This window comes from Oncorhynchus mykiss, chromosome 20, assembly GCF_057628025.1.
Source record: "Oncorhynchus mykiss isolate SJ-2025 chromosome 20, ASM5762802v1, whole genome shotgun sequence".
Lineage (NCBI taxonomy): Eukaryota > Metazoa > Chordata > Actinopteri > Salmoniformes > Salmonidae > Oncorhynchus > Oncorhynchus mykiss.
In genome coordinates this window covers 26,723,293-26,736,364 of record NC_143041.1, presented here as the reverse complement: position 1 = coordinate 26,736,364, position 13,072 = coordinate 26,723,293, and the positions used below count along the sequence as shown (strand labels likewise).

At 41.0% G+C, this 13,072-nt stretch overlaps 1 protein-coding gene across 2 annotated transcripts in view; it reads left to right on the top strand.

Annotated features, from left to right (window-relative positions):
- Window positions 1–936: 936 nt before the first annotated feature.
- The window catches only part of LOC149974503 (UBA-like domain-containing protein 1), a 28,547-nt gene continuing 16,411 nt past the window's right edge, over window positions 937–13,072 (top strand). The window contains exons 1-2 of one of the 2 annotated variants that reach the window (XM_090212735.1): window positions 937–1,213; window positions 1,837–1,896. In XM_090212735.1, coding sequence (XP_090068861.1) covers window positions 1,106–1,213; window positions 1,837–1,896 — 168 coding nt within the window. In that variant the 5' untranslated portion in view covers window positions 937–1,105. The remainder of the gene's footprint in view (window positions 1,214–1,836; window positions 1,897–13,072) is intronic. The other variant, XM_090212736.1, reaches the window with a different exon arrangement.

Here is a 13,072-nt window from a genome sequence, read left to right as displayed (position 1 = left end):
CCAATAACAGGATGTTTACAGTTTCCCACAATCCTTGGCAGTTTATTGATTGTATTGAGGGTTCTATATACACACAGTCTACACCCTGTGGCTACAGTGCTATTTTCCTTTCACCCTGCATCCCCATCAATGCCATTTTAAGTACAGGCAACAGGGACTGTTGTTATTGGGTATTCTTATGAGGTATTCTTATGAGTTGCATGGTGAATGACAGAGAGAAAAAAACAGTAGGCCAGTGGAAACATATTGTAAACACAAATTATTCATAGCACAAAACACCGAGAGATTAATTTCAAATGACAGCAGGATATTAAACACATTGTTTATAAACATGCCATAAGTTATTTAGTGAATGTATATTGGTAATATAGCTTGCGCTGTGTGGTTTTGGCTGCATTATTGACCTCACTGCGCAGACATGACGCGTCTGAATGTACTTTAAATACACCCGCCGCGAGACTGTCGATAATGTAACTCCGTGAAATGTAATTGGTGGTGGTAGATTTGTTTACCATATTTGGCCAGATAGCAACACAGCGCGTATGGGAATTGGACAGGGGTGGCCGTCATTCACAAAATTCAGTCCCCTAGGACCACTGTATGCGCTAGAAATGTACAAACAAAGCGTTGGCTCACGGGACTTGTGGTCCAAAACAAATAAAAATAAGACATCCTTATTTTGGGGAACATGGTAATCCTCTCATATTTGATATTACTTAATATAATTATTCTATATTATATTTTCATGAACACGTGAACTGTCTAAATTCCAATCTTTTCCATATTGTTTTTGCACTGTACTGACCATCTTATCTTGTGATTCGAGAGAATGGAATCATTTCATCAGCGGCGCTCGTGTTGTGGCAGGAATTTTGTGGCATACATATCCCATTTGCACCGCTCTGTCTTGATTGGCTACCGGCTGGTGTCACTCAAGGGGGCGCTACTTACGCTACTGATCAGCACTCTTACAGTAAATATTTGTGTTTGCTCAACCGGTTGTAATGGTGGATGACTGAGACAGAAAAGAGAGGACTAAAACCACGAAAACGAAGTCCAGACACAACACTACGAGCCCTGAGTAGGAATAAAGCATCGTCGCAAAATGGAGGAACTCAAACACCAAGTAATGATAAACCAGTTCGTCTTGACAGCAGGTTGTGCGGCAGATCAGGCGAAGCAGCTTTTGCAAGCGGCACATTGGCAATTTGAGGTAAGGGGTTTACGATCAGTAGCGAGATGGCTAGCTAATTTTTATGTCTGTCTGCCATTGTGACAGACAGTACTTTTAGTTTTGACTGTGCTGCGATGTTCGTTATTATCATGGCTGACATTTGATGTTGCATAAGAACATTAGAAAATAGAGATCAGTATCAACACTTTTAAACTCAACTTCTAGCGTCTATTTATTTGTGTTATATATAATTGTTCTGTTGTATTTATGTATGTTATACATATCCATGAAGTAAGGCTCGACTGGGAAAAGTTTACCCGTTAGAATTTACTCTAGAGATTAAATGTACTAGCTATAGCTAATCCTGTTCCCATGCAGCGGCTAGGTGAGGCTAGAAAATGCTATTATGCAATGAAGATACATGTTCGTTTGTATTGTCTGCAGGTGATTGTTTAGTCTGAACAGTGGAATATATTTTTCACATCAAATTTGATTCAGCTCCATTGCTTATGTGCTGAATGCTTTGTAAACACAGTGTTACCTATATTACACAATTCTCTACACAATTTGTATTTGTATATATTTATTTTTTAAATACATTTTCTATGTAGTAAAGGCTAAATATAATTGATCAAATTATATTTTATTTTTGTATGTTTTAGACTGCCCTCAGTGCCTTTTTTCAAGAAACGAATATTCCATACGGTCACCATCATCAGATGGTGAGTATGGGCTCTCTATTAGAATGCAGTCAACTCTTCACCCTAATCTTTTTTTTAATGTAATGGTGTTATTACAATAGTATTACTAACTGTGTCAATAGTACCGATACGCCTTCTCTTAGTTCATTAATTACTTAGAAAACGATGCGTAAAGACCCCATAATGATGATGATGTAGTAACAATAACAAAGCACATGTCGGCCATGTTGTGGAGTCGGGGTTCCCATAAATAAACACACGCGTTTAGCAGCAGCAGCCACGTTTGGTTCAGCCAGCACAGCCTGCGTTCGATTAGAATGTTGATGATTTTGGAATGGAAAGAGTGATGTTGAAGGTGGATTCGAAGAAGATGTCCGTGATATATGTGTACTGCACAGTGGTGCATACACGTGAACGGAATCCACATTCTGTGTGCCCCAAACACCATGTCCTTGTGTTTCTGGGGAAAATGTATATTTCCCGTTAAACGAAGGCTGATGTTGTATTCCATTTGTCTGCCTATTTTATTACATCATTTTGAGTTGTTATAACGGTATTACATACATAAAGTAGTGCAGCTGTGATGTTTTGGGAATAGTGTAAAGAAAATATCAAGCATAAAATTGGCAGTCAGTCTGTCAACAGTGCCTGAATATTATAGAACACTTGTTATGGTTTTGCACGCCCTGGATTGCCTACTCAGTGGCACATAAGCCTTTGTGTTGAGCTGCATGGCATGGCAGCATCTAGCAACAGCTGCATTCTGGAACACACATATAGGCTAAATAAAGGATTTGGGGAAATGTTGATCAGTTTGGAGCTGAGCAGAAACCCATTCATGTGTCTGTCCAGATTCTCTCATGTCAGGTGGCCTCACCATACTAGTGGACATTTTAGTGTTCATGCTGGTCTGTGAATGCAATGATTGGTTTCAGATACGTTTGATGTGGGTGCATGTTGCTCACAGTACAGTGTATTCATACAACATTGTTCGAGCTGGAGAATATAGTGTTTTACCTGCAGCTTTTGTGATTGAAAATAAAATCCAGTAGGAGTGATTTAAAATCAAGAGCTGATAACATCTATTAGCTGTGCAGAAACTATATGTCTACCCTCCAACCTTTATTTAGCCTATATGTGTGTCACCTGAAATTACTTTAATTTAGTAAGTCAACATAGGCTCGGATATGGGTGAACCTGGGTTGTACACACGTCTTTGTGTACAGTAGCCTGAATCATATCAGTGGAGGGTATTTCATATCGCTCTGTCCATAGAGACAGAATAAATAACTTTTCAATTTCAATACAAAACAGCTTGCTCTCTGTCTCTGTGTTGTCCTGTGTAAGACCTCTAAACAAGACTGCTATATAGCCAATCAAATGGCTACCCGGACTACCGGCATTGACCCTTTTTTTGCATTAACTCTCTTGCACTGACTCTACATGCTGGACTCTACCCACACACTCACACATACTTACACTGACACCCCAACACACACACACACACACTACATACACTAGTGCTGAGTGATTCGTGCTTTTTGAGGTTGGTTTGGTTTTGGTTAGATTATTTAAGAAAAAAATAAGAATAGTTTTCAATTTTGGTTTCAATTTTTTTTGTGGAACATTAAATGCATTATGAAATAATGACTTTAAAGGATTTTAGAGATGTTTTATTAGGGATGCACGATATATCGGTAAGCATATCGGAATCGGACGATATTAGCTAAAAATGTCAACATCGGCATTAGCCCGATGTCTAGTTTAACGCTGACGTGCATACCTGTATAACATTGGTAGAGGATGCAATGACGCCACGAAAAATACAGCGCTACACGTGCAACACAGCATTCCTAACCTAGCCCACAATGTCTGCTGTGTGGATCTATTATGACGTTTCAAAGGAAGATAACAGGAAGGCCATATGCAACGTTTGCGCTGCTATTATTTCCAGAGGAGGGGAGAAAGTGAAATATTTCAATACCACAAACCTGATTACTCATTTGAAAGTGCATCACCCCCAGACGTTCAGAGACTACTTAGAACAAAAGCAGAACAAAACTAAGCAAACACTTCCAACAACTAAACAAGTTCAAGTTGAACAGTCATTTGAAAGAGTAAGAACATTTCAGCAAGACAACTCAAAGGCGAAATCCATTAATGCCAAGAAAATGGAATTCATTGCCCTTGACAATCAACCGTTCTCTATTGTGGATGATGTTGGCTTTCGCCGACTGGTCGAGCACCCCGAGCCCCGGTACACACTACCAAGTAGGCGCTATTTTTCAGATGTTGCCCTACCGGAGTTGCACAATATTGTTGAAACCACATCCATGAGCTACTTGCTATGGGCTTCACTGCTATTAGCTTCACGACTGACATTTGGACCAGCGATGTCAGCCCCACGAGCATGCAGAGTCTGACAGGATAGTGGTTCAACAAGGATTTCGTACTGAGGAAAGCCGTATTGCTCAAGAATGTGCTGGTTCTCATACAGCTGCTGCCATTTCAATGGCATTTGAGAACATGTTTGAAACTTGGAAACATGAACACTCCTAGCTCCATTCGATCAACTGACCCCAGAAATAAGCTCATCAACTGCGTCTGCAGCAGACGTCATACCCTCTGTCATGGCATTGAAACACCTGCTCAACAAAACTGCAGACAGACCGTGGGGTTAAAACTTACAAAAGTACTCTACTAGAGGCTGTGAACAAGCGATTCGGTGGCATTCTCTCCGAGCCTTTTTACGGTGTCGCCATCATGCTCAATGCTAGGTACAAGGACCGCTACTTCGATGCAGACAAGAAACAGGGTTTACGTGAAATGTTAGACACAGCTGGACAAGATGGAAACAGACACTGTGACTGTGTGCACCGAGGAAGAGAACCCACGACAGAAGAGGTCATGGACAGACAGAGCTGAAACCTAACTGCTTGACATGTATGATGAAAAACTGGTTGAGAATGAAGCAACTGATCAAAAATCACTGAGCAAACGAAACAGCACAGCAAGTAAGTGAAATAAATATGTTTTGATTATGTTTTACTGGTAATGCCAACAAAATAATTTTTGGGTCAGTGTGTGTGTGTATGTATGTGTGTGTGTTTCAACTATATAACTGTACTAGAATGCTTGAAAGGACTCAAGAATTTTAAATATTGGTTATCGGTATCAGTTTTTTTGGCAAGGAAAATATTGGATATTGGTATCGGCCAAAAATATCGACATCCCTGTTTTTTCTGAAAATTCCAAAGCCAAAAATAGTGAACATTCAATTGTCAAAACATTGAAAATATTCCATTGTCTCTGTCAAGTCCACATTGGTTAGACGTCAATAGAAAAATAGGAAATAACTATATTTTATTGAATTACTTTAATATTTTTAATTCCTTAAAGTCCTCATCTCTGCTCAGGCAGTAGCAGCCAGCCAGCCAAACAGCATTATCTCTGTGCTCCCCATACTGTAGTCTTAGGCTAACCTAGTTCTTCAAAGTAGACAAGGCATACTTTCACAAACTGTCTCTATTCCCTCTCTCCTTGTTGTGTTGTGTACATTCCCCTCTCATGCGGTCTATGCGATCTGTGTTTATCTAACCTAATGCAGCTGGCATAAAAGTGTATCCATTTTTGTCCGAGCCGGAAAGAACAGGCGCAATGGATTTTGGTCATTGTGGTACCACGTTTCTGCGCAAAACTTTTTTGAATATTTGCTCAGTAAAAATGACATCTCCTTTCAGCCCAGCGTCCCACATAGTTCTTGACTTTCTATTGTGAATTATTTGATTTCTCTCTAGAGAAACAGTACGTTGAGCTCACAAAAAAATGACATTTTGGTTCATCGCACAGCACTAGCCCACACACACATAACATGCACACACATGCATACTGACCCCACACACTCACACACACACTCACCCTCACAGGCTGCTGCTTCTTTCGATTATCTATCGTGTTGCCTACTTTACCCCTACCTATATGTACATAGCTACCTCAATTACATCATACCCCTGCACATCAACTTGGTACTGATACTCCCTTTATATGTTATTTTTACTCGTTGTTATTCATTATTCACTGTGTATTAGATCCTCGTGTCACTATTTCTGTATACATATATCTTTATTTTTAACTCTGCATCGTTGGAAAATGACCATTATGTAAGCATTTCACTGTTAGTCTACACCTGCTGTTTACGAAGCATGGATCAAAAAGGGGCTTAGGTGTTGGGCATGGCGATCGGCCCACCTGCGCAGCTGAATGTAAGAGATAATTTTATAGGCCCCCATCTTGGCAGTGTAGAGACATTTTTCAATTTTTAAGCCAATTTCCTGCAATTGTACATATTTCTCCATGGAGCCGAGAGAAATTTTTGCAGTTCTAATGCAAATTTCCTGCAATTCCACACATTATGCCATTGAGAGAAAATGTTGTCGTTTTAAAGCAAATTTTCTTCAATTCTATGCATTTTCCATGGCTAATTGCTGTGTTCTAGATATACTGCTAAATTCATTGTTTTTGGAATTTACAATTGTACATTATCTTTTCTACATACTTTTAAAATCTGGTTTTAGTAATTGAAGTTTACACTGAAAGCTTTTTTCCATCCCAAAAATGAATTTCACTGTTTGGAAAAAAAAACGCCCGCCCAAGTATTTCAATGGCAGAAAAAAATCCCTGTGTGTGTTAGTCTACTTCATGGCAGGCTGCAGCCATTGCCAATGCCAACTCCCTGGAGCTTATCAGCGTAGCTTGGCTATAGAGACTTAATCCACTTTGCTTCAGTATTTCCTCCGACTGGCACATTTTATTGTGATTGACAAACCTGATGGATGCAGGGAAAAGCTCAGCGCCATACGTTTCTTTAGTCTATGCTCATGAATTCCCATAAAATGTTCATCATCCTCAGTATGATGAGATGATAACTGTTCCAGACTATGCTATAAAATATTCTCCTTATCAAGTCTAAATTGTATTAGGATTTACCCTAGAATCAACACATTCTACCCATGAGTCTTTTCAGCCACAGATGACCAATTTAATATCAACCATCTCCAGTAGCGGAATGCAGCTCCCCTCTTTCTTCCTGCATTAGGTTGTGAAACATGGTAGATTTAGCCCTGCCCGTTCCCTGGCACAACATAAACAAACGTTCATCTTTGCACAGACACGTATTTGAGGTGTGTGTGTCAGAGAGGGAAAGGGATGGTAATGTGGGATGTGTTTTGTACACAATGTTTTTTTAGAGAGCATGACAGGCTTCAAACGAGTCATGTGGCTATGGGTAGAATACTAATGAAGGATCCTCTAATTGACAACACAAAGACTAAAGGCCGTGAAAGCAGACTCTTTAATGTGGACTTTCTCTTCTCTGAGCCTGTTCATATTGATATAAAGGGCCTAGGGACAAGCATTGTGTCTGTCATTAAAGTGAGAGTTAGCCTAGCCATGGTGGAGTTAGGAGCCAACCACTCAGTGAGGAGCTTGCATGAGTAACGGGCCTAAGTAGGATCAGCTTTCCCTCCCTAAATCCTAACCTTAACCATTAGGAGAACTACAGACTTCCAGATCAGTGGCAAGGAGAATCTTACTCGTACTTGCCATACTCTTGTCTGGGTAGTCCCCCTGCCCTTCCTGCTCCCCTTGCCTCACCTTGGCTGTCTCTTCCTCCTGGCCCAGTGTTCATTTCATCAACAATAACTCGGACGAACAATACTCGTCAATAACCTATTTTTTCTGACTTAAACTATGACGATAACGAGACGCGATGCCCTGGAAAAAAACACTAACTATTACAAATGACTATTTTAGTTGATGAAAATGTGATGAGACGAGAATTCCACGTGAGTCTAATGGACATTTCATTTGACGTGAAGCTTCTTTCCATCTGTTTTGTCCAGAGTCCTAAGCAGGCATGCAGTCTCCTCATGTCCTAAGCAGGCATGCAGTCTCCTCATGTCCTAAGCAGGCATGCAGTCTCCTCATGTCCTAAGCAGGCATGCAGTCTCCTCATGTCCTAAGCAGGCATGAAGAATATTAATTGCAGTCTCCTCATGTCCTAAGCAGGCATGCAGAATATTTAATGCAGTCTCCTCATGTCCTAAGCAGGCATGCAGAATATTTAATGCAGTCTCCTCATGTCCTAAGCAGGCATGCAGAATATTTAATGCAGTCTCCTCATGTCCTAAGCAGGCATGCAGAATATCTAATGCAGTCTCCTCATGTCCTAAGCAGGCATGCAGAATATTTAATGCAGTCTCCTCATGTCCTAAGCAGGCATGCAGAATATTTAATGCAGAATATTTAATGCAGTCTCCTCATGTCCTAAGCAGGCATGCAGAATATTTAATGCAGAATATTTAATGCAGTCTCCTCATGTCCTAAGCAGGCATGCAGAATATCTAATGCAGTCTCCTCATGTCCTAAGCAGGCATGCAGAATATTTAATGCAGTCTCCTCATGTCCTAAGCAGGCATGCAGAATATTTAATGCAGTCTCCTCATGTCCTAAGCAGGCATGCAGAATATTTAATGCAGTCTCCTCATGTCCTAAGCAGGCATGCAGAATATTTAATGCAGTCTCCTCATGTCCTAAGCAGGCATGCAGAATATTTAATGCAGTCTCCTCATGGGCAGGATTTACATCTTTCAGTTGCGGGGTATGATTGAGCTGATCTGCCCGGCTTTCCCTGCACAGCTCTCAGGCAGTCTTTTGAACTGATGTGATGCCTGGGCACTTGTAACTAACCTCAACTAGAAACAATGTTTACTCTCTTTTACTTTCATGTAGGCTATTTTTGCTTTGATCACATTAGAAGCTCTATATAACTAAAACTAAAGAAGGATGAAATGACAAAAATGTGACTAAAACTAAAAATGTATTGTTAGATTTAAACAAAATCTAAAATAGCTGCCAAAATTAACACTGCCCCTGTCCCTCCTGACTCCGGTCCTAAGCAGCCGGTCTGTGCTCGGCCATGTTTAGATTTGCCTTTTTGTTGTGTCTCGTCGGCTCTCCCCTCAGCGGTTTCCCTCTCCACACACTCTCTGCCCATACAAACAGTGCCACCGCAACACATTCCAACAGGAAGCCAGGCTCCGGCTTCCCCAAAATGGACTCTTTCAGAGCAGCAGGGGCTAGTTAGGCTGCAGACACAGAGCTAACTATCTGGCTATGTTTTGGTAGAGCCTCGACAGAGGCCATAGTGTCGGTCTCTGGGTGTATCTGGGTGACTTTCTGAATGGGAGGTGGTGAAGCCACTGACTCAGTGAAGTGTGTGTGTGTGTGTGTACGTATGTGCACGTGCGCATTAATGCGAACGCTATTTATATTTACACGAGAAACAAAATCACATGCATATACTTACCAGAAACTATTCCTCCATCCATCCCTCTCCCTCCCCCATCCCTCCATCCCCTCCCTCACAACCTCAGAGTATGCATAGTGCCAGGAAATAATCTTTCAACTACTCTTAACATGCTCTGCGGTCCAATCCTTTCTTGACTACGTCACTGTACCCAGATGATAGTTAGCCAGCGACTGTGAATGCCAGCATTGTAAAGAGTGGTTCATTTGACCTCAAAATGACATATGGAGCCTATTGGTTTGTTCATTGATCAGCTAGACCTGCCCTAGACCTACAATATCACACCAGACATGAATGAACAATGACATCCATATCTGCACACTGTATATTTGTGTTTGAGTGAGTCATTTCCCCTGGTAGTCAAATCCACAGGCTTATGTTGTATTAGCCTTTATAAACTGTATTTCCTGGTTGTTAGTGTAGCTGGCTGTCTAGGTTAGTTATCGGTCACATGGGTCACATGTGATGTAGTGGAAGTCAATCCACTTCCTCTTCCCAGGTCACATGATGCTTCATTCACTTTACTACAGTTGTAAGGCCCAGATAGAGGTATAGATCAGACACGTTGCTTTCAGTACCCCTCTCCAGCAAAGCAGACGGTCAATAACACACACACACACACACACTTGTTTTTCTATCTTTGTGGGGACCTAAAATTGATTTCCATTGAAAATCCTATTTTCCCTAACACTAACCCTAACCGTAACCCTAACCCCAAACAAAGATGAATGATAGTTCAACTCTGGAGCACCTTAAATGAAATTCTAGGCAAAAATAAAATAAGATTTAAAAAACGGATAAAGAACACCTTACGGCACAACAGGGACTGTGAAGAGGCAGGCATTTATATATATATATATATATTTTGCATTGTATTTTTCATTTATGTAGTGTTATGTATATTATATTTTATTTGTTGTGTTTAGTTTCCTGTTTGGACTCCAGGAAGAGTAGTAGCTGCCTTGGCCCCGGCTTATTGGGGACCTTAATAAAATACCCTAACTGTAATTTTAACCCTAACCTCAAATGTAGCCCTAAACCTAAACCCTAATCTTAAAATAGCCTTTGTCCTCGTGGGGACGTGGGAAATGTCCCCACCAGGTAGAATTTTCTTGTTGTACTATCCTTGTGGAGCAGGGTTTACATTAGCCGGTAATAGCAGGCATTTTGTCTATATTTTATTTTTGAGAAGCCGATAAATAAAACTGGCACCAGCCAATTCTCTGGAGAAGAAAATATCCCATTGCAAAAGAATGCTTTAATTAATGTAAATACATTTGACTGGTTATGCTTATCGGACTATAGGTTAATTTGCATTCATTCACATTTAGTGGTACAGAACCTTTCTGGAGGATCATATTATTATATGTGTGTGATCATTTATGTTGGTAATACAACCCACGCAAAAGAATAGTTGTTTTGAAGTTATTTTCAATGTTTTAAGGGTTTATGAAAAGTGTATGTGTTACGGGTGTGTACTGGAGGCAAAGTCAGGTGCAGGAGAGCAGAGTGTAGTTAACAGGCGCACTTTTTATTCCGGTCCAAACGAAAGCACATAAGTACATATAACATGCCCAAAACACAGAACATAAACAAAAGTCTGGCGCGTAACAATACCCACAACATCAAAACAATTTCACACAAAGACACGGAGGGGAACAGTGGAATAAATACATTCAGTGTGATAGGGAATGAAAACCAGGTGTGTATGGAACAAGACAAAACAAATGGATATATGAAAAATGGAGCGGCGATGGCTAGAAAGCCGGTGACGTCGATCGCCGCCTGAACAACAAGACTTGACGGACCAGATGGGACTCATTCCCTCCCAAACCAAAAGGAGAAACCAATGTTTTCTCTGGTAGGCACAACCTACCTGGCACCCCTATAAAGAATAACCTTAAGTCAAAACCGTTAGTGTGTGTACAGTATATTCACTATGCATCTTATTTATCGCACACGTACAGCATACAGATACAGAGCCTTTGAGTGCAAATCTGTCAGACAGCGTGAGAGCTGCTTCTGCAGCATCTCAAACAGCAAATGCATAGGCAATGGAAGGCAGCCTTCATCAGCTCGTCACACACCACTTTGCAATGAGCAGGAGGCAGTATGTATTTTGAAAACATATACTTCATTATTTGAAACCGGAATATTTTACTACATATTATGAGCCATGTCTTACCTTGCTTCAAAGTAGCCTAGCCTATCCATGGAGGCAATTATTTTATAGAAACTTTCATTGTCCAGTAGCCAAAGGCACAATCCTAGTCATATAAGCAGCCCATGCTAGAGCTTTCTAAATTTCTAATGGATATTTTCATGTCTGTCACATGAAACCGCTCGCATGTGCTGTTGACAACACTGTTTTCCCGCTAATTGCATTATGGAACGAACAGTCGCGAGTTGCTTACGGCCTTGTGTGTATTGCTGCGATTTAAAATGTGAAGAAATAATAGTTTATCAACATTTTAAGCTAAACTTTCTGATCTGTTGCATCAAACTCATTGCTTTGAACTTTTTTTTTTAAATGTAGCCTAGGCTTACTGGTTGTATGAATTTGGGATCTATCGTCCCCCAACTGTCCCAGAGTCTGTTTGGAATAGGCTAATTCTTTCTTGACAAGCTGACCAACAGATTAGGTAAACATTTCTACTATGTTGGATAGTAGATTGGCATAGGCTAGTGATTTTGCTGTTAGTTACTCGTCTTGTTGGCTGAGGAAAAGTAAATGTGGACAGTCATTTTAACATCAAAGTGTGCATCAGAATTAGGTAAGAAGGACCGCACATTGCATGTTCTGTTAATTTGAATTACTATCAACTAAATGTGATTTCTGTCATTCTGAGCACCGTGGGTGGACGCCCTAATCAGGTTACGAACCCAATGCCTATGGGTCCGGTAAATTTCTCAAATGTCCGGTAAATTTAAAATACTGCTGGTCAAATGTCCTGCGCCACATTTTCCTAACGGAAACCCTGTCGTGGGGACTTTGGGGGATTTTAGGTCCCCTCGAGGATAGAAGAACAAGAGCACACACACAACTGTATTTTGAAGTCTCCATTACGCTAGATCTGGTTGTGTTTCAGATGGTAAGAGATGCACAATCAGTCATAAATCACAACATGGCTGACTGTACTGTTGCAATGGCTGCAGGGAGAGAAATTGTCCCTTTGTCTGCCTGGCCCATGGTCAGTTTATCACCAGGGCAGGAGGGAAGAAGGGAGAGAAATTGTCCTATCCCTTTGTCTGCCTGGCCCATGGTCAGTTTATCACCAGGGCAGGAGGGAAGGAGGGAGAGAAGTGAGGTAGCAAGTCAAGAGATGGAATGGAGGAAAGAAGTGAGGTAGCAACAGTGGGAAGAAATGAGGATTGGAGAAAAGGGGGAAGAGAAAGGGGGAGCACTTCGTTTTCCAGCAGGGTAGAATAGGGTAATAACAGGGTAACGATGATGAATTATTTGGAGAAGGGATCATTCTTTTCAGTTGGTAATTGGTAACATTTTTTCAGATGTTATTGCGGGCGTTCCTAGCTCCAACAGTACAGTAATACCTGCAACCCCCCCCCAATGCTCAACAGTTTCCCGTGCGTATCAAGAATGGTCCACCACCCAACGGGCATCCAGCCAACTTGACACAACCACTGGGAAGTATTGGAGTCAACATGGGCCAGCATCCCTGTGGAACACTTTTGTCACTTTGTAGTCTCATGCCCCAACGAATTGAGGCTGTTCTGAGGGCAAAAGGGGGTGCAACTCAATATTGGGAAGGTGTTCCTAATGTTTTGTACACATATTATGGTGTGTATGTGTATAGACATTGTGGACAGTAT